At 47.5% G+C, this 21,593-nt stretch overlaps 1 protein-coding gene across 1 annotated transcript; it reads left to right on the top strand.

Moving 5' to 3' along the window:
• Positions 1-7,325: 7,325 nt before the first annotated feature.
• LOC143961620 (E3 ubiquitin/ISG15 ligase TRIM25-like) lies at positions 7,326-9,868 on the top strand. Its single transcript, XM_077470943.1, has one exon. It carries the CDS (start codon positions 7,345-7,347, stop codon positions 8,908-8,910), a length of 1,566 nt encoding a protein of 521 aa, XP_077327069.1. The 5' UTR covers positions 7,326-7,344; the 3' UTR covers positions 8,911-9,868.
• Positions 9,869-21,593: the final 11,725 nt, after the last annotated feature.

Genomic DNA, 21,593 nt, shown 5'->3' with positions numbered 1-21,593 from the left:
GCTGACAACAGAACTGGAACAATGCAGGAGGTGGCAAGAGTATAAATTTGGGAACGTTGTTGTTTACTCTATCTCCCGTAGCTACTGCATCATCGTTTGGTGTTTTGACAGGCTCAGTGTTTCTCTGTATGCGCAAACAGGTTGGATAATGACGACTACATATGCTACATGTGTGTCTTCCTTTGCAGTCTTTTGAAGTATGGCCCTTTCTTAAGCAACCAAAGGAGAGGTGGTATTCATAAATGAAGGCCTTCTTTTCATTGATGGTCCTTACTGCAAAAGTCAGACATTTAGCGACACCGTGCATTTTTGTCTTTGCAGACTGGGCAGGGTGGTTTTGGCCTTGAAGCTGAGATCTGGATCACTGGAGGTGGAGGGTTTCATTTGAGTGCTTGTGTTGAGCGCCTTGGCTCTCTTGGAAATTCTCTCATCTGTGGTCTTGGTACTGAGGAGGAAGGGGGAGGCAATGGGGTTGCATACTATCTTGGCTTCCTACTGCAGGAACTCTGTGAAACGAGCAAAGGTTGGGTATTCTTGAGACTTGTCTAATTCGTCCACAACGATGCAACTCCATCTACGCACAACCTTTGTGGTTTTCTTCACAATCATTTAGAATAGATAGGCCTTTAACATGGGGAATGGCCTCCACACAGCCTTGAAGGAAATCCGCAAACTCTCTTAATGCTACAGGGTCGTTTTCTGATATCTTTGGCCATTTAGTCAGCCTTTCTCTGAAAGCTCTTTGGACTATGAATGGACCTCCATACCTGTCCTGTAGGATTCCCCAGGCACCCAGATAAGCGTCTTCTGAATTCCGATAGAAGAAACCTTTCACTACCTTATGAGCTTCACCACTGAGATACCTCTTCAAGTGCAGCATTTTTTCACACACAGGGATTGGTTTTTGATCAATCAGCGCCATAAAGAATATCTTCTAATCTATGAACTTTAAAGGATCACCTGTAAATACGGTTGGTTTAGGTATAGGGAGACGGTGGGATGAGCAGACTTGCAAGTCCTGGAATTAGACTACCTTCTTCTTGTGGTCTTAACACCTCAAGTGGTGTCAGGGCCGGCGCTACCACTAGGCGAAGTAGGCAGCCGCCTAGGGTGCACTACTACCTAGGGCGCAACCACGGCCTCTGTCCAGTGTGAGCTCAGCTCTCCTGATCGCTCGCTCCCCGTGGTGTGCCGCCGGCGCCACCAATCCCCCATGTTTCCCCTTGAGCGCCCCGCTGTGCTCACATGGGTTTATCTCACAGCACCGCTCAGGGACTCCTTTGCTCCAGCCTGTCCCTGTGGAGCGGCGCTGTGTGTCTCTATGAGTGCAGCGGAGGGGCGGGGCTCGGCAGAGATGGGAGCATTGAGAGGTCTGTCAGCTGACCTCCCGCCCGGCGGGGACATCATGGAGTGGATGGATGGCGCTGGCCTGGAGGGACATCGTGGAGCGGGTGGACGCGCTGGCCTGGAGGGACATGGTGGAGCGGGTGGACGGCGCTGGCCTGGCCCTGGCGGGACATCGTGGAGGCGGAACGGGTGGACGGCGCTGGCATAGACTTCTGAACAATTCTTCACACCCAGTGCTGAGGAGAGGCCCTGATTATGGTCGCTGAAGCATCAAAGAGCAGAGGTAAGGAGGAGGGTGGTTCTTCCCTAATCTACATTGAGCTGTATGGAGGGGGTTTGTGTGTGAGTAATGCAGGAACTAGGAGTCAGGTAGGTCAGTGTATGTGTCAGTGTATGTGTCAGTGTATGTGTCAGTGTATGTGTCAGTGTGATGGTCAGTGTCAGTGTATGTGTCAGCGTATGGGTCAGTGTGATGGTCAGCGTATGTGTCAGTGTGATGGTCAGAGTATGTGTCAGTGTGATGGTCAGTGTATGTGTCAGTGTGATGGTCAGAGTATGTGTCAGTGTGATGGTCAGCGTATGTGTCAGTGTGATGGTCAGCGTATGTGTCAGTGTGATGGTCAGCGTATGTGTCAGTGTGATGGTCAGCGTATGTGTCAGTGTGATGGTCAGCGTATGTGTCAGTGTGATGGTCAGCGTATGTGTCAGTGTGATGGTCAGCGTATGTGTCAGTGTGATGGCCAGTGTATGTGTCAGTGTGATGGTCAGCGTATGTGTCAGTGTGATGGTCAGCGTATGTGTCAGTGTGATGGTCAGCGTATGTGTCAGTGTGATGGCCAGTGTATGTGTCAGTGTGATGGCCTGTGTCAGTGTATGGGTCAGTGTGATGGTCAGTGTAGGTGTCAATGTCAATGTAGGTGTCAGTGTGATGGTCAGTGTCAGTGTGATGGCCAGTGTCAGTGTATGTGTCAGTGTGATGGCCAGTGTCAGTGTATGTGTCAGTGTGATGGCCAGTGTCAGTGTATGTGTCAGTGTGATGGTCAGTGTAGGTGTCAGTGTGATGGTCAGTGTAGGTGTCAGTGTAGGTGTCAGGTGGGTTAGTGTAGGTGCCAGGTAGGTCGGTGTAATTATCAGGTAGGTCAGTGTAGGGGTCAGTGTGATGTGAGTAGTGCAGAAAGTAGGAGTCAGGTGGATTAGTGTATGTGTCAGGGGGTCAGTGTAGGGGTCAGATAGGTCACATGGTCCCTTGGCGGCTGTCTCTGCTTCCCCCCGCAAGTACTTCTCACGTTCATGCGAGCTCCCTCGCATGGTGAGAAGCACTTGTGGGCGCGTTCCCATGATACAGCCGGCACCTATAGCCGCTCACCGTATCACTCAGCCCCGCCCCCCGATCAATGGCTGCGCTGCTTTCAATCCATCCACTCCAGCCAATCAACGGGCAGGCTGAGCGGCGAAGAGGATGTCGGAGGGGAGCGCTGGACTTTCGAGGGGTCAGGTAAGTAAAACAGGGGGGCTGGGGGGCATAGAATGCATTAAGGGGAATTTATTTTACCTTTACAACCCCTTTAAGTTTAATTTCTGCCTTCATTTGCTCAGCTTAACTTGTTGCTCACGCATCTATTGCATCGCCTTTGTCTGTTCTATCTTGTCTGCAAGGTCGGCTTCTGCGTCTGCGCATTTGCCAGAAGATCTGGAAGTGGCTCTTGAGCTCGAGCTAGAGTCTGGTAATGACTCTGAGAGGACAGTTTTTGTTTCCGTGCTCCCAAAGACTGACTCGTGCTCTTCTTTATTAAGTACCATCCTCACTCTTTTCTTCTCAAGTTGATCACTAAAGGTTTCCTCCACATTCTAACCGGTTGCTGGCGAGGTTGCAGATTTCAGTTGTTAACGTGGTGCATGCATCCATTATTTTAACAAAGTATGGGCTAGTGAAATTATTACGGCAAATGGACTCATACTTTTGGTGTACTACTGCCGCGTACACACGACCAGACTTTTCGAGGGACTAGGTCCGACAGACTTTTGACGGAGTTCTGACAGAGTTCTGACAGAGTTCTGACGGACTTTCCGAATGAACGGACTTGGCCACACACAATCACATCAAAGTCCGACGGATTCGAACGTGATGACGTACGACTGGACTAGAATAAGGAAGTTCATAGCCAGTAGCCAATAGCTGCCCTCACGTCGGTTTTTGTCCGTCGGACTAGCATACACACGAGCGGATTTCTCGGTAGGAACTGGATCCGGCGGAGTTCTGGTGGAAAAATTTGAAACATGTTCCATTTCTAAAGTCTGTCAGACTTTTGCAAATCAAAAGTCCGCTGCAGCCCACACACGATCGAATGGTCTGCCGGAATCATTCCGTCTGACTTTTGATGTTGAAAAGTCCGGTCGTGTGTACGCGGCATAACGCTTCTTTGGCTTTAATCTCTTTCATTCTTGTATCAAGGTCTTCGGCTGGGCAGAAGTCCTTAAATTTTGTCCTAATTTCTTTCGCTAGCTCCTCCCAAGAGTCGTACGCCTTGTTGAATGCTATTTCATTTTTCTTAACTGTTTCTTGGCCTTTTTCTCTTAATCTTCGCTCTCTGGAGCTGGACCGCACTTGTTGTGACTCAGTGGGTTTGTCTGTTTCTTTAGTGGGTGACAACATTTTGTTCTAGTGTGCGTTTGCCAACATTTTGCTTTAGTGTGCGTTTGCCTTTTCAAGTGTGTGTGTGCCTCAAGCCTTATCTAAATGAGAGTCAAACTTGCTACCAATAGGCTACGAAAGAAAATAGGCATTTACACTTGTAACTTACAATGATTAGTAAACAATGCATACCATACAACAAAATGTTGTTAAATGAATATTCTGCTGATATTTTTTAACCAGACAATTTACCCTTTACGTAATTAACAAACCGTTTTCGTGGATTAGAAACTTAGGAGATAGCGTTGCACACAATTTGACACTAGGTCTCTAAATACTAGGCACTCATATCACGAATATAATAACAATCGTTGCTTTAGCAAAATATAAATTATTTGGTTGGTATACTAATTGAAGGTGATTTCCAGACCGCCGTGTATAAAGCAGCCCGCAATAATTAAATGTCCATGTGAAGTGTTTACTTTTCAGCCTGTTCTTTGTTGCTAAGATGGCGTCTGCACGTGTCCTTGCGAGGCGTTAGGAAGCCCTTACTCACAGTTTGATGAAAACAGCGACGCAGTCGGTGATGACAGAGATGTGGCGTCGAGTCTCCACCTCAGCGACAAGTTTTCACTGTAGCGGCCCCATTGGCTTTGAGTAAACAATGAGAGGAGAGCTTCTGACGGGTGCAGTGCGTTTATTCTTTTGCCTCAAAGATGTGCATTAACCACTTGCAGACCGGACCAATTTGCTGGTCAAAGACCAGACCCCTTTTTGCAATTCGGCACTGCGTCGCTTTAACTGACAATTGCGCGGTCGTGCGGCGTGGCTCCCAAACAAAATTGACGTCCTTTTTTTTCCCACAAATAGAGCTTTCTTTTGGTGGTATTTGATCACCCCTGCGGTTTTTATTTTTTGCGCTATAACCAAAAATAGAGAGACAATTTTGAAAAAAAACGCATTATTTTTTACTTTTTGTTATAATAAATATACCCCAAAAATATATAAAAAAAAAATTTTTTCCCTCAGTTTAGGCCGATACGTATTCTTCTACATATTTTTGGTAAAAAAAATTGCAATAAGCGATTATTGATTGGTTTACACAAAAGTTATAGCGTTTACAAAATAGGGATAGTTTTATAGCATTTTTATTAATAATTTTTTATAATTTTTTTTTTTACTAGTAATGGCAGCGATCAGCGATTTTTATTGTGACTGCGACATTGTGGGGGACCCATCGGACATTTTTGACACATTTTTGGGACCATTGTCATTTATACAGTAATCACTGCTATATAAATGCAGTGATTCCTGTGTAAATGACACTGGCAGTGAAAGGGTTAACCAGTGGGTGGCAGTGTAGGGGTTAAGTGTTCCTAGGGGTGTGTTACTAACTGTGGGGGGGTTGGGCTTTCATTTAGTGAACACTGATCTCTGCTCCAATCACATGGAGCAGAGATCAGCGTCACTAGTTGCTAGGCAGAATGGAGAAATGTTGTTTACACAGCATTTCCTCCATTCGGCCGCTCCGTGAGACGATCGCGGGGATGCCCGCGGCGATCGAGTCCGCGGGTGCCGCGACCGGACTCACGGGGGTCCTGACCAGCGCGGGAGCGCGCCGCCGCCGGCAGGGCGGTATTGAATATTGGACGTACCTGTAAGCCAATTTGCCTGCCCGTGCCATTCTGTCGACGTACATCGTCGTGCGCTGGAAGTGGTTAAGGTTGAACACCACAGAGGTTAATCTTTTGACTCCTTAAACACTTTAAGTGCCATTTGTACCATTTGCACCATATACACCGTAAAACTGTAAAATGACATACAATACATTTGTTTACAGAGATCACCAAAAGGGGTTACAACAGAATTACAACTGTGGAGTTACAAATTGGTGTTCCATTATCTATACAAATGTATCTAAATTAACATTAAACATTTAAGAAAGCATGAATATATGTTCAAGCATGTGGATTGTCTACAGCATATCTTTTAACTAACATCATAGACTCAAATTATGCCTAAAAACATATAAAATGACAATGCACCTTTTACTGCATACCTTGCTCCGCTTGCCAAGGGGTGCAAAACTTTAACCACTTGACAACTGGGCACTTAAACCCCCCTCGTGACCAGACCAATTTTCAGCTTTCGGTACTCTCACACTTTGAATGACAATTACTCAGTCATGTAACACTGTACCCAAATTATTTTTTGTCCCTTTTTTTCCCACAAATAGAGCTTTCTTTTGGTGGTATTTGATCACCTCTGGGTTTTTTATTTTTTTGCACTATAAATGAAAAAAGACCGAACATTTTGAAAAAAAAATATTTTTCTTCGTTTCTGTGATAAAATTTTGCAAATCATTAATTTTTCTTCATAAATTTTGGCCACAGTTTATACTGCTACATGTCTTTGGTAAAAAATAACCCAAATGAGTGGATATTATTTGGTCTTTGTGGAAGTTAGAGAGTCTACAAGCTGTGGTGCAAATCATAAAAAATGAATCACATCTGATGTACTGGTGGCCGATCTCATTTCTCGTGACCCGAACAAGCCAGGAAAGTACAAATACCCCCCAAATGACCTAATTTTTGAAAGTAGACATTCCAAGGTATTTAGTAAGAGGCAGGGTGAGCTTTTTGATGTTGTCATTACTTCCCACAATTCTTTGCAAAATTAAGATTTTTTTTCACAAAATTGTCATTGTAATAGGTTATTTCTCTCACATGGCATGTGTATACCACAAATGACACCCCCCAAATACACATGGCACATACACATTTATACAGAGACTTGATTACACACAGGTGGATTCTATTTATCACCATCAGTCATTTAGGACAACATTGGATCATTCAGAGGTCCTCGCTGAACTTCTGGAGTGAGTTTGCTGCACTGAAAGTAAAGGGGCCGAATAATTTTGCACGCACCACATTTCTTTTTTTTATTAGTTAAAAAAGTTTAAAATATCCAATAGATTTCGTTCCACTTCACAATTGTGTCCCACTTGTTGGTGATTCTTCACAAAAAATTAAAATTTTATATCTTTATGTTTGAAGCCTGAAATGTGGCAAAAGGTTGAAAAGTTCAAGGGGGCCGAATACTTTCACAAGGCACTGTATGCCCCTGCTTATATGGACACAGTGGGTATGATGTAGAAGATGAGATTTTTTCCAGAACAAGTACATCGCTCTTAATGAGGCCCTCTTATTATCTGTGTCCCTTCACATAGCTAATCCTATGAATACAGAAGTCACAGCCCAGCCTCACCCTGTGTAGGAGGATGTGACCCCCCCCCACACCCAACTGCATTCTTCCCCGGTATCATATACTTTCAGTTTCATTTCTTTCTTCTGCTGTCAGCAATGGCGTCTGTTGATCTGAGAGCTGAGTTGGAATGTTCCGTCTGTCTGAACATTTATATAGATCCTGTAATGCTGAGATGTGGACACAACTTCTGCCGGGTCTGTATTGATCGTGTGCTGGATACACAGGGGGGGTCTGGAGGATATTCCTGTCCTGACTGCAGAGAGACGTTCCAGGATCGGCCTGCACTGCAGAGGAACATAACACTACATAACATAGTGGAGAATTTCCTGTCTGCTCGGCCACATCAGGAGGAGTCTGGGGTCTTCTGTACTTACTGTGTGGACTATCCTGCGCCTGCTGTTAGATCCTGTCTGCGCTGTGAGGCTTCTCTGTGTGATAAACACCTGAAAGTCCACAAAAAGTCTCCAGAACACATCTTATGTGACCCCACCTTGTCCATGGAGAGCAGGAAATGCTCCCTCCATAAGAAGATCCTGGAGTATTACTGCACTGAGGATAATACCTGTGCCTGTATGTTGTGTGTGATTGGAGGACACATAGGACATAAGATGGAGTCAGTGAATGAGGCTTCTGAGAAGAAGAAGGAGACACTAAGGAATGTTCTGCAGAAACTTCTGACAAAGAGAGAGGAGATGGAGGAAAGAGTCCAGAGTCTGCAGGAACACAGGAGGAAAGTAGAAGAAGAAGCAGCTGGTGACACCGAGAGAGTCACTGTCCTGTTTAGAGATCTCAAGAGACGTCTGGAAGACCTGGAGAAGAGAATCCTGAGGGAAATCTCCGGGAGGGCAGAGCGGATCTCCATCTCCATCCGGGATCTGGAAATAAAGAAGGAGGAGCTGTCCAGGAAGTTGCGTCACATTGAGGAGCTGTGTAACGTGACGGATCCACTGACTGTCTTACAGGAATCAGACACAGGTGACTTGTGTGATACTGAGGATGGAGATAATGAGGACAGAGAGAGACATGAGGAGCTCCTCCATGATGGAGGGGGTCTGGATGTGGATGGGATATCACACACATTACACACATTATCTGATATAATAAGAGGGGTAAATGTATCCTCCTATATACAGGGAGCTGCAGACATATTACTGGATGTAAACACAGCTAATAATAAGTTACATATATCAGATGACAGGAAAACTGTATCCAAGTCACATAGAAAACAGAATCGTCCAGAAAGACCAGAGAGATTCCAGTATTGGTCTCAGGTGTTGAGCAGTCGGGGTTTCTCCTCAGGGAGACATTACTGGGAAGTGGATGTCGGGGGATCAGATTACTGGAGAGTCGGGATGTGTTACCCCAGTATAGACAGGAGAGGAGAGGAGTCAGGGATTGGAAATAATTACAAGTCCTGGGGTTTGTACAGGGACGATAATCAGTATGGGATGATACATGACAGTAAAGGGGTCCTCTTACCCACCAATCTCTCCAGTAACAGAGTCAGGATATATCTGGATTATGAGGCCGGGCGGATCTCCTTTTATGATCTGTGTGACCCGATCCGACATCTCCACACCTTCACCACCACCTTCACTGAGCCCCTCCATGCTGGGATATATGTATGGAGAGGTTGTATAAAGATGTGTGGTAGGGATTAGTAAATGTGAGAACTCTGTCCAGAGACTGGTGACGTCACAGGAAGAGAGGGGGGGGGGAATGAGATTGGTGAAAGGATAACTAACTGACTCCTGGAGTCACTTCTATTGGACAGTCACTAGGACAAGAAGATTGACACTGGTAACCTTTCCTCCCCACTCTCTGTCCCTCCCCCACATGTGGTCTCTCTGTGTTGGGTGGCAGCAATGATCAGATTCGGAGGATGCAGTGCGGTCGCTGTGATGGGATAGGATATGGTCACCTCTCCTCTCTTCCCTCCTCCTAATCCATGTACACTGAGAGTGGTGTCAATGTCGTGTCGGTGTCGACAGGACTGCGATGGACGTTGCTGTCTTGCATGTTCTCCGGTCTCATGTGTTTTACATAATGTATGAGGAGTTTCTGTAGAATATCACACTCACCGATCGGTGGGGAAGCCGAGGAGGAGATTGAAGAACATGCTGTACAGTGACATACACTTCAGTGCTGCTAACAGTGACACCGACACCACTCCTCAGTGTACATGGAATAGGAGGAGGAAAGAGAGGGGAGGTGACCACATCCTATCCCATCACAGTGATCACACTGCATTTATAAATAATCTTGTCACTTTTTTTCTATAACTTGTATATATATACTGGTAAAAATATTTCCATTGATGACAAGGCACGGTGTCACTAGGCACTCTGGGCTTTCCGATCAGACAGACCAGCGGCAGCTGCTGACTTTTTTGTGTTGTCTCTCTCTCATTGATCCTCCACACAAAGCTGTATGAACTAGAGGCAGAGGTCTCCAAATTATGGCCCTCCAGTTATTCAGGAACTACAATTCCCATCATGTCTAGCCATGTCTGTGAATGTCAGAGTTTCACAATACCTCATGGGACATGTAATTCCACAACAGCTGGAGGGCCATAGTTTGGAGATCTTTGATCTAGAGCAGGGATCCTCAAACTACGGCCCTTCAGCTGTTGTGAAACTACACATCCCATGAGGCATTGTAAAACTCTGACATTCACAGACATGACTAGGCATGATGGGAATTGTAGTTCCTGAACAACTGGAGGGCTATAGTTTGAAGACCCATGATCTAGAGCATGGGTGCCCAACCTGTGGCCCTCCAGCTGTTGCGGAGCTATGAGGCATTGCAAGGCCGACAGTTACAAGCATGACTCCCAAAGGCAGAGGCATGATGGGACTGGTAGTTTCTGCAACCGCTGGAGGGCCACAGGTTAAGCACCCATGATCGAGAGCGGCGGGGAGGTGGGCATGTCCTTCCTCTGAATCATCCAGCTGTGAGTAGCCTGAATGTCAGGAGATCAAATTACAGACTTCACAGCACATAAGTCAGTAAATGGAGGAGTTCTGGAGAACTGACCCAATAGCACCAAATGCTGTGTGCACTTGGTAAATGTGAAATATTCATAAACAATATTTTATATGTGCCTGGAATACATTTTTTTTTACATTTTTTACTAAGACCTGAATATAATCATTATATAATGAAAAAGGTTCAGCAACAGAATACATTCACCAACTCCAAGAAGTAACAACCACACCTCTAGTCTCTATAATTTGTGCAGATGGTGTTGTATCAATAAAGTTGATTGTCAGACTGGAATTCTGAGTGTGGATACTGCTTTTGTGCAATTGGTAAATATTCAGGGTGGGTGAGTCCAAAGGTCCCCGAACCATATCCTCAGTCCTGATTTCATGATTTGAAGGAAAGTTTAATGGTTTATGGTACTGTAGCGCCTACCCCATTTTTCCGGGAGTCTGATGGTGACTACCGGGGGTAGATATACCTGACATACATTGTCAGGGTGCAGGTTTGGGGGCATGGTGAGCGATGAACAAGAAAGAAATTGGGCGCCAGTCACTTTTATGCTTTAAACAAGAGAGAAGTTTATTTCTCAAACAGGAAAAATGTGGGAGAGAGGGGAAAAGGGCACGGCACACCCTTAGTAACGATCAACAACAGGCAGACTGGCAAACTCCTTAGACAAAAATAGGTGAGATAAGGCAGACAGCAGTACAGGAATAATCTCCTCTAGTAACTGAACTTTACTCACAGCTTCATACACCGATTCCCTTGGATGAGTTCTCTCTGAAGCCCTCCCAGATATTTCATAGCCTCCAGCTCATGAAATATCCCCTCTGGTGCTTCCTTAGAACTCTATCCCTCTGGCAGGCTTTCCTCTGCATAAACTTGAGCACCTGGATAGGCCTAGCAGTAGGCAGCCACCTGGATAGGCCTCAGGCTTCAGGCCTAGCAGCCAGGAACTGTACACACATCCACCCAGGCCGAAGCCCTGGGTGGGAAGACTGATGATCAGCTGACTTCTGTCCATTAAACAACCTTTCCTAGCATGCAAAGCAGCAAATATGATTGGCTGGGAAAAGTATGCTTATCCATAACTTGCGTATATTGTAGCTCATCATACCAATGTCAAAGGCAACAGTGCCACCTACTGACAAAAGGGAGAAGCCACAACTGAACAGAAGAATTTAACACTTAAGTATTACAAATTAGCCAGGCTGGTTACCACCCAGCATAACTAAATTTACCATTAGCCCTACTTTTAGGCAGGGGGTGCTACACTCTCACCCAGCCAAGGAGACTACGTCCTCGGAGTCTGCAAAAATAAAAATTGCTCTCAAGCCTGAGAGTGGATGTCCTGGCAAAAAAGTGGATGGGAAGGGGTAAAGGAAAGGTTAAACTTTGAAGTACAAGTATGGGTGGCATTCCACATGAAAACAGGTGAACATGCAATAAAGCAATGACATTACAGAATGACATCACATCCTAACTGTCTATCTAATATACTATACGATAATTAAAAGAAAATATTGGTTGTTAAACCAATTTAAGACACTGTCTCTCTTTAGCCAAGGAGGACGCAATGTATAGAAATGCAATATGGAAATAGAACATCTCAACAACATACTATACTATATCTACCACTATAGTAATATCTATCCTACAGCAAAAATGTATGTATTTGTTTGAAATGCTGTCTGTCCTCAGCCAAAGAAGATAAGTATTATCACTATACATTACACATATCTATTTAGAACATTGTCCGCTCTCAGCCAAGGAAGACAAGAGTGTATAAGGTATACTCACAATAGTATATTTTTATTATACTCTATAGTCCTAGCAATCAACTATACAATGAAATATCAACAGTATAAAGCAGGATCTACTCCCTAGAGCAGGGGCATTCAACCCCCGGCAATGGTGCCACAAGCAGCACACAAAGCCCCTTTTTCCGGCACTTGACTCCCTCTCCATCAGTGGAGCAGTCAGTCAGACACTAATGCACTCCAATTTCAGAATTCCCCATACCACCCCTGCACTGAGGGGGAGGCACTGTGCCCCCACACATTGTAAAAGATGGGAAACATTGTTTGGATCTCTATCTTTGCTGTAGCTGTGATCGTCAGCTTTTGTGATGAGGAAGAGATTGGGTGTAGTTCTGCTAATGGGGACAGTCCCTGTTTCCAGGAGGAGGACTGTCATTGGCCACTAATAAAGCCAATCACAGTCCTGCTAGCCCTGTCCACAATCTGGAGGAAGATGACTTGCTTGGTTGCCACTACCAATCTCAGAAATATGGGATTTCGCTGTGATTGAGAAAACCACAATCAGGTGACAGTTTGTGGAATTGATGTTGAGCTTCTGGGAACTTGTTGAAATTATTCTTGAACCTTTGTGTCACTTACTACTGAACCCCCGGCACTCTGTGTCTCTTTAAGCCACAGCCAGTATTCAGCACAATGAAAATCACACCTAACTTTTCCTGTGGCGCAGAGCGACACATTTTTTCACAGCTGCGGGGGCCCAACTTATGATCCTGCACACAGGCCCACTGCTTTCAGAAAATGCCCCTGACCTAAGCTCATCATTGCGCATCCATTCCAGATGCTTGACATCACATACATCACATACATCCCATACAGCATCCCATACATCTCATACATCCCATACATCACATACAAGCACGTGGGCTGGATGCGAGAGGTGGATCAGCAGGATGAGTGTGCCAGGACAGGTAGATGTGTCTCAACTCTGCTTCCTTTGACCACTCTGAATATCACGCATATCGTAGATGAAAAGAGGGTACAGTGGTGGAGCAGATGAGAAGGAGGCTACAGCGGTGGGGAAAATGAGCAGGAGGGTACAGTGTTGGGGCAGATGTGCAGGGAGGTACAGTGGTGGAAGAGATGAGAAGGGGGTTCAGCAGTGGGACAGAAGGGGACAAAAGAGCAGGGGGGTACAGCATTAGACTAGATGAGCAGGGGGATCAGTGTTGGACCAGATGAGCAGGGGGTTCAGTGGTGGGCCAGAAAAGCAGGGGGGTAGAGCAGTGGGGCAGATGTGAAAGGTGGTGTATTGGAGGGACAGATGAGCAGGGGGTTACAGAGGTGGAGCGGAAGAGCAGGGGAACAGAGGTGGGGCAGAAGAGCAGGGGGGTACAGTGGTGAGACAGATGTGCAGAAGGTAAATTGGTGGGGCAGATGAGAAAGCGGGTTACAGTGGTGGGGCAGATGAGCAGATGGGTTCGCTGTTAGGACAGATGAGAAGGTGATTTAGCAGTGAGAAAGAAGAGTATGATAATATGGCGGTGGAGCAGATGTGCAGAGAGGTACAGTGGTGGGGCAGATGAGAAAAGGGGGTACATTGATGGGGCAGATGAGCTTGGGGGTTGCAGTGGTGGGTCAAAAGAGCAAGGGGGTACAGTGGTAGGGCAGATGTGCAGGAGGTACAGTGGGCGAAGGGATGAGAAGGGGGTTTAGCGGTAGGACAGAAAAGCAGGGAGGTACAGTGATGGGGCAGATGAGCGGAGGGGGGTTCAGTGTTGGGCCAGATGATAAGGGGGTTACACTGGTGGGAAAGCTGAGCAGGGGGGTTCAGTGTTGGGGCAGAGGAGAAAGGAGGTACATTGATGTGACAGATGAGCAGGGGGTTACAGGGGTGGGCCAGAGGAGCAGGGGTTTACAAAGGATAAAGGAGGTACATTGATGGAACACATGAGCAGGGGGTTACAGTGGTGGGGCAGAAGAGCAGGGGGTACAGTGGAAGGACAGATGTGCATTAGGTACAGTGGTGGGGCAGATGAGAAAGGTGGTTACAGTTGTGGGGCAGATGAGCAGATAATTTTAGTGTTAGGACAGATGAGAAGGTGATTCGGTAGTGAGACAGAAGAGCATGGGGGTACGGCGGTGGAGCAGATGTGCAGGGGGGTACAGTGGTGGGGCAGATGAGAATGGGGGTTACAGTGGTGGGACAGAAGTGCAGGGTGGTGTAGTGTTGGAACAGAAAAGCGGGGTGGTACAGTGGTGGGACAGAAGAGCAGGGTGGTACAGTGGTGGGACAGAAGAGCAGGGTGGTACAGTGGTGGGACAGATGAGCGGGGTGGTACAGTGGTGGGACAGATGAGCGGGGTGGTACAGTGGTGGGACAGAAGAGCGGGGTGGTACAGTGGTGGGACAGATGAGCAGGGGAGTTACGGTGGTGGGACAGAAGAGCAGGGTGGTACAGTGGTGGAACAGATGAGCAGGGTGGTACAGTGGTGGAACAGATGAGCAGGGTGGTACAGTGGTGGGACAGATGAGCAGGGTGGTATAGTGGTGGAACAGAAGAGCAGGGTGGTACAGTGGTGGGACAGATGAGCAGGGTGGTACCGTGGTGGGACAGATGAGCAGGGGGTTACATTGGTGGGGCAGATGAGCAGGGGGTTACAGGGGTGGGGCAGAGGAGCAGGGTTTTACAAAGGATAAAGGAGGTACATTGATGGAACACATGAGCAGGGGGTTACAGTGGTGGGGCAGAAGAGCAGGGGGTACAGTGGAAGGACAGATGTGCAGTAGGTACAGTGGTGGGGCAGATGAGAAAGGGGGTTACAGTTGTGGGGCAGATGAGCAGATAATTTTAGTGTTAGGACAGATGAGAAGGTGATTCGGTAGTGAGACAGAAGAGCATGGGGGTACGGCGGTGGAGCAGATGTGCAGGGGGGTACAGTGGTGGGGCAGATGAGAATGGGGGTTACAGTGGTGGGACAGAAGTGCAGGGTGGTGCAGTGTTGGAACAGAAAAGCGGGGTGGTACAGTGGTGGGACAGAAGAGCAGGGTGGTACAGTGGTGGGACAGATGAGCGGGGGTGGTACAGTGGTGGGACAGATGAAGAGGGTGGTACAGTGGTGGGACAGATGAGCGGGGTAGTACAGTGGTGGGACAGATGAGCGGGGTGGTACAGTGGTGGGACAGATGAGCAGGGGAGTTACGGTGGTGGGACTGAAGAGCAGGGTGGTACAGTGGTGGGACAGATGAAGAGGGTGGTACAGTGGTGGGACAGATGAGCGGGGTAGTACAGTGGTGGGACAGATGAGCGGGGTGGTACAGTGGTGGGACAGATGAGCAGGGGAGTTACGGTGGTGGGACTGAAGAGCAGGGTGGTACAGTGGTGGGACAGAAGAGCAGGGTGGTACAGTGGTGGGACAGATGAGCAGGGTGGTACAGTGGTGGGACAGATGAGCAGGGGGTTACAGTGGTGGGGCAGATGAGAAATTGGGTACAGTGGTGGGGCAGATGAGAAAGGGGGTACATTGGTGGGGCAGATGAACAGGGTGGTACAGTGGTGGGGCAGCTGAGCAGGATGTTACAGTGGTGGGGAAGATGGGCGGGGGGGCAGTGGTGGGGCAGCTGAGCAGGGGGGACAGTGATCTGAGGTGTGAAGGTGCATGAATCGGGGCTGATCTGAGGCATGAGAATGCAGGATGTTAATTTCTCATGACTAAAGTAGTTTACAGCATTTACTTTATAAAAAATCCTTTTCATGATTGAGAGTGTGAAGTTGACATTTTTTGGTTATAAAATCGGCATGCTCAGTTTCTTTGAAAACATTTTTCGGCACACTGTGCTCAAAAGGTTGCCTACCCCTGCCATAGAGAGTAACACCTCCTTCTAAGAAGAATATACACATCCTATCTATGTATTGGAACTTTCAAACGTTTACTTAAAGGGGTGTTCCAGCAGAAAAAATACATTTTTAAAAGTCAGCAGCTACAAACACTGTAGCTGCTGACTTTTAATAAGGACACTTATCTGTCCAGGGCACCTGCGATGTCGCCCCCCCCCCCCCCCCCCCCGAGGCCGATACGTCCCTCGTATCGTGTCCCGGCATCGCCATCTTCCCTAAGGGAAACAGGCAGTGGAGCCTTGCGGCTTCACTGCCCGTTTCCTACTGAGCATGCGCGAGTCGTGTGGCGCTTTGTGAATGTAGTGTGCTGTGTTCTGGGGCACACACAGTTCCCAGAACACACCGCACCACCTTCCCCAGAAGACTACGCAAGGAGGAGAGAAGACTGAAGATCACTGCGGAGTAGGAAGAGGCAGATTAGGAAGACTGCCTAGCAACAGGGGTTTCTGGTAAATTAACATTTTTTTTTCAAATTTTTTTTTTTTTATTTTTTTTTAGGGTGGCCCTCCACTGTAAGAGAATAACACATTTACTGTTCACTCAGATTGGCTCCTTTGCTGCCGTCTAGTGGTAGTAAAACAAAAAGTCTCTTGAATACTTCACAGATCATGTACTACTGTATAGGTTTCAGATGTAAACAGTCCACAAAAGCACAGCCTACCTGACTACCTAACTAGAATATAACATTGTCTCTGTAACCCCAGAGTCCAATGGGAATTTTTTTTTTGTGCACCAACACAAAGTCATCTCTTTGAAGAATCATACTGCCTCTGTATCTCCAAAGTTCAGTAGGTACAAACTTTAGTGTGAACAATCTTGCTGGCTCTGTCACACCAAAGTCCGACAGGTATTCTCCTTAGGTATTGAAGTAACATTACAGAGTTCCACTGTAGAGTGGCAATGACTTGACTAGGGTAGCCAGATACTTTACTGCCCCACCAATACATGCAGGCACTTACTGTTGTACTAAATGAATACACGGACACCTGCTTGGATGTAAATGGCCTTAACAGCCTTTATTAACAAAACCAATAAAAACTGTCAATTTTATTTTAAATATTTTCAACAATTGTAAAACATTTAAAATATTCCAGCTACAAAAAAAACAAGTAATTGGCTGCTGGTCCCTGACGACCCCTTATTACTTTTTGAGCCTGTTATCCCTTTTGTTAGCATCTGTCTCCAGCCGCCAACTTTCCTCGAGGACTCGCTAACTGACCACAGACCACCATAACTTATTAGCCGTTAATCCGGACTGACACCAGACCAACCAGGATGACTCCATACCTGGGATGGGTCCCAACCTTTTCAAGTGCCCATGTTTTCTATATATATCTCCATATATATGTACCTGTTGTCGAGGACCCAATGCCACCGTGGCGCAAGTGTGAAACCTTACACTTATGGCCGCCACCACGCCAACAATGCCCTATGTATACCATCCTCCAGCCCTAATGCCCAAAGGTCAATCCCAACCGGGTTCAAATGAACCCTGTCACCTCTCAAGTACCTCCAAGTGTCCACCTCCAATTCCCAATGCCGAATAACGACACCTCCATTTTGGGCATACGAACCTTCCCACTTCCTTGCTCACTTTTATCCTGGTTTTGTTCAGCTTCTCACATGAACGAGCCCTCCTCCAGGACATGCGGGCCACTATATCGGACCACACTACTGTCTTACTATCATGTCCGGAAAGGCTGTGAGCAGCCTCAAAAAATCCCACTGGATGTCCTTTATGACCTGCCGCATGGGCCTAATCCCTAAATCGTTGCCCCCAACATGAAGCACCAGGGGACCTGTCCAACCTGGAAAAACGATGGACCTCAGGGACTACCTTGTGCCACATTATGCCCGGAATCCCGATCCATCTAACCATGCCTTCCTCCCTGGTCACCCTGAGCTGCCTCCCATCTGGCCTGACATCCGCCCTTCTCACCCCCCAAAAAACATACGAATGTCCCAGTATCCAAAAAATTCAAAAGCCCAACCACTATCCCAAAACAACAGCAAATAAAACGTACATGAGACAAGATAAGAATCACAGTAAATGTGGCCTAACATACAATTTATACCTAGTTGATTCCCATCTACCAATCTTCTTTATGACTTCCATCGGAAGTTCCCACCGAGCGGCTTCTGTAGCTGCCCCAATCCTGAAAGAGTGGGCTGCATATTCCCCCAGAGGGAGACCAACCGCTTTTAAACATTTTCTAAAAACTGGCGAGAACTGAAATCTAGATAGGCACGATCCATCCCGGTGAACCAACAACGCCCCTTCCCCCGGCGGGCGAATCGCCATAAGTTGCCGCACAACCTTAACTGGACAAAACTGGTTGTCCAGCCCCCTGAACAATTCCACCCCGACTCCTTTCCCCTCCTGATCCATTTTTGACTTCCTGATCCAGATTCAGATGCAAACCACCTGCCAACCGCTTTGACGGCGAAACCAGCTCGTTGATTCTGAAGACCTCGAAAAACGCCAGCACAAATGCCGTCCGAAACAGTATTTGCTCAAAAACGGACGAGCACACCTTCCCCAAGCATGCCAAAATCTACCCCAACACCGCAAAGGACACAGGGTGCCTAAAGTCTTTTTTGTGGGATCCCCTACTATAACCCTTTAATGCCCTGCGGATCATAAAAGATTTTGTAAAATCCCTATGACCTTCCAATTGAAACAAAAAGGCTAGAGCAGCCATCTTTTTTTCCCATCGCAGCCCCAGAACCTCCGATGGAATAGTTGTGACAGATAAAACACAAAGCCCATGTTTGTATCTCTTCCGGGTCCTCCGACCCTCCTACCTCTTCCACCAGACCCAACCACTCCTGCCATACTTTCTGATAGGCCTTTCACTTTCCAGCGCTGAGGGACTATCAATCCTGCGGCGACTCCAGCACAACTTTTCACAACTCCGGCAGGCATGGCTCCCCCCCCCGATTTGCTTCCGATGCCAGCTCACGAAATTCTTCCCACTGGAAATGAGACAAAGCATCCGCTAGTTTGTTGTCGACCATAGGGATATGAACTGCATACACAAACGCATTTATGTGCAAACAACTGAGCACCAGTCATCATAACAATCTTATTACGGGAGGAGAAGAGGCCGAGATGTTGTTAATTGCCCCAACCACCTCCATATTGTCACAGTTAAACCGCACCTTCTTGTTACGTAACTCTTCCCCCCATAGCTCCACTGCTAGAATGATGGGAAAGAGTTCCACCAAAACTAAATTCCGGAGGAAACCTGCCTCTTTCCAACACCTTGGCCAGGGGCCCGCACTCCACTTACCCTGGCAATACGTGCCGTATCCACCCGATCCTGCTGCGTCCGTGAACAAGACCAGGTCCGCATTGCTGACCGGTCCCACCTGCCACACTGACCTCCCATTAAAGGATGCCAAAAAGGAATCCCAAATCTTCAGGTCTTCCTGCAACTCCCTAGTCAGTCATATGAAGTGATTCGGCACCCACACTCCTGCGGTGGAAGCCACCAATCGTCGGCAGAAAATGCGTCCCATGGGAATGATTCTGCAGGCAAAATTTAATTTGCCCAATAACGATTGTACTATCTTCAAAGTTTTCGCCTAACACTTGCCATACTCACCTCCTGTCGCTAGGCCACCAGCTTATCCTCTGGCAATCTACACTCCATGGCCATGGAATCGATAGTTATACCTAGGAAAACCAGCTAAGATTTGGGGCCCTCCGTCTTGTCCGCTGACAGTGGGGATCCCGAACCTCTCAGCCAAGTGCTGCACCGTCCCCAGCAAGAGTCCACAACATCGAGAACCCGGCGGGCCTATACACAAAAAATCATCAAAATAATGAATAATTGAACTAACCCCTGCAACGATCCACTCGAAAAATGAGCTAAAAGCCTCAAAAAACGCGCAAGAAATTGAACAGCCCATCGGCAGGCAATGGTCTACAAAATACGACCCCTGCCAACAACAACCTAACAAGTACATGCTTTCGGGATGCACCAGTAACAACCTGAATGCCGGCTCCACGTCGGTTTTGGCCATAAGTGACCCCCGTCCGTATTTTCGAACCCACGAGACGGCCGCATCGAATGATGTATAGGTAACCGCACATACCTGTGGGTCAATTCCATCGTTTACCAAGCCGCCTTTTGGGTAAGACAGATGATGAATCATCCTGTATTGACCCGGCTCCTTTTTTGGTACAACTCCCAATGGGGAAACAACTAAACCCAGCATCGGCAGACCAACAAACGGGCCCGCTATTCGCCCTAAGGCCACTTCCTTGGCCAACTTGGCTGACACCACCTCCTGATGAAGGCGTGCTGACCGCAAATTTTCCAAGACCAGCGGGACCTCCCGCACTGTACTCAGAATCCTAAAATGAACTTCTAACAAATGCGCCGCCGCCCTATCGGGATACCTACTTAGAAAAGGTAACATCCTTACCAATCTCTCCGGCGTCATCCCTTTTTCCAGCGGCGTCACCTGTGCGACCCTTTCCTTGCCTGAAACAACGCATGAACAGGAGAGGTGGAGGTGGATGGTTCAGGCTTATTACTGGAGGTAAAGGTAGGTGAATCCTCCTCTATAGGCTCTGCTGCTCAGGATCACTGTGATCACAGTGTCAGAGAACAACTCAGAGATTCCATCAAACAATATATCAGAGTCTGACTCTGTGGAGAACTCTTCAGCCGGGAGTAGGTTAGGCCTCAAACACACAGTGACAGTCTTTCCTGACTCGGCTCCCTTTGTGGCTATGGGTTTCACTGCCCCAACAGGCACACAACCCTCATTCACATCTGGGTTACAGGGTTCCGTAGTTTTCTCCCTGTGAGGCTCCATCATCAGGGAATTTACGTGACCTCGGCCGTGGAAGGTCACTGAGGCACCTGGCTTTATAGTGGGCATGGTTGCAGTAGATACGGGCACCTGAACAGGGTCATTGGTGACCACAAAGGACTTACACAGAACGGTGGCATTGGGAACTGACACTTCCACTGCATGGGCGGTGATGCTGGCAGGTGCAATAGCCTTGGTTGTAGAAGAGGATACTTTAGTGGACAGAACAGCCGTGGCAGCTACAACTGAAGCTGGTTCCAATGCAGCAATAGCAACACAATTTCCCCAATCTACTTGCAATGCCCATGGCGATAAGGCTGACAAGACTACCTCCAGTAGCCATTCCCTGCAGTGGCCGCAGATGATCCAGGGCCGGATATTGGTAGCCAGTACTGAGCACTCGAAACATAGCAGCCCAATTGCTTCGTAGCCTCCTGCCATGTAGAGTGCCAGGTTACCATTATGGATAAAGCGCACTCTGGTGTAAAGATTTTCCAATCAGCACTGGAAACTCCAGGATACACCATACTTGCTTCTCTGTCTCTCAGCATGCGGATCCAAGATGGTGACACGTCCGACCGCTTGCCCTCCTCTGCAGAGCAGTGACTCCTCCCCCTGCCAAAGGATTGGTCCGGCTGCTCAGCAGAAACTTGAGAGCATGCCTCTTTCTTCCAGCAACGTGCTAAAGCTGTTATGGAGTCTGCCTTAACCCCCTCAGCACTGGTGTAAAGTGACAAAAGACCAGGCTGACACTCTCCCATGAGCATAAAGACAATTAGGCTCTTCCCCACGTCATTTACAAGAACAACAGCACAGTCTCTCAGGTACACGAACATTACTTGCCACTCTCCCACGGAGCCAAACAAAATTCCTGTGT

Source organism: Lithobates pipiens, unplaced genomic scaffold (assembly GCF_037356315.1).
Source record: "Lithobates pipiens isolate NorthernLeopardFrog02 unplaced genomic scaffold, aLitPip1_a1.2 Scaffold_8, whole genome shotgun sequence".
Taxonomy (NCBI): Eukaryota; Metazoa; Chordata; class Amphibia; order Anura; family Ranidae; genus Lithobates; species Lithobates pipiens.
The sequence above is the reverse complement of the archived record's forward strand: the minus strand, read 5'-3'. Positions and strand labels throughout refer to the sequence as shown.

Excerpts from the sequence above, each read along its gene's own strand:
- LOC143961620 (XM_077470943.1), top strand. The coding sequence starts at position 7,345 with ATGGCGTCTGTTGATCTGAGAGCTGAGTTGGAATGTTCCGTCTGTCTG.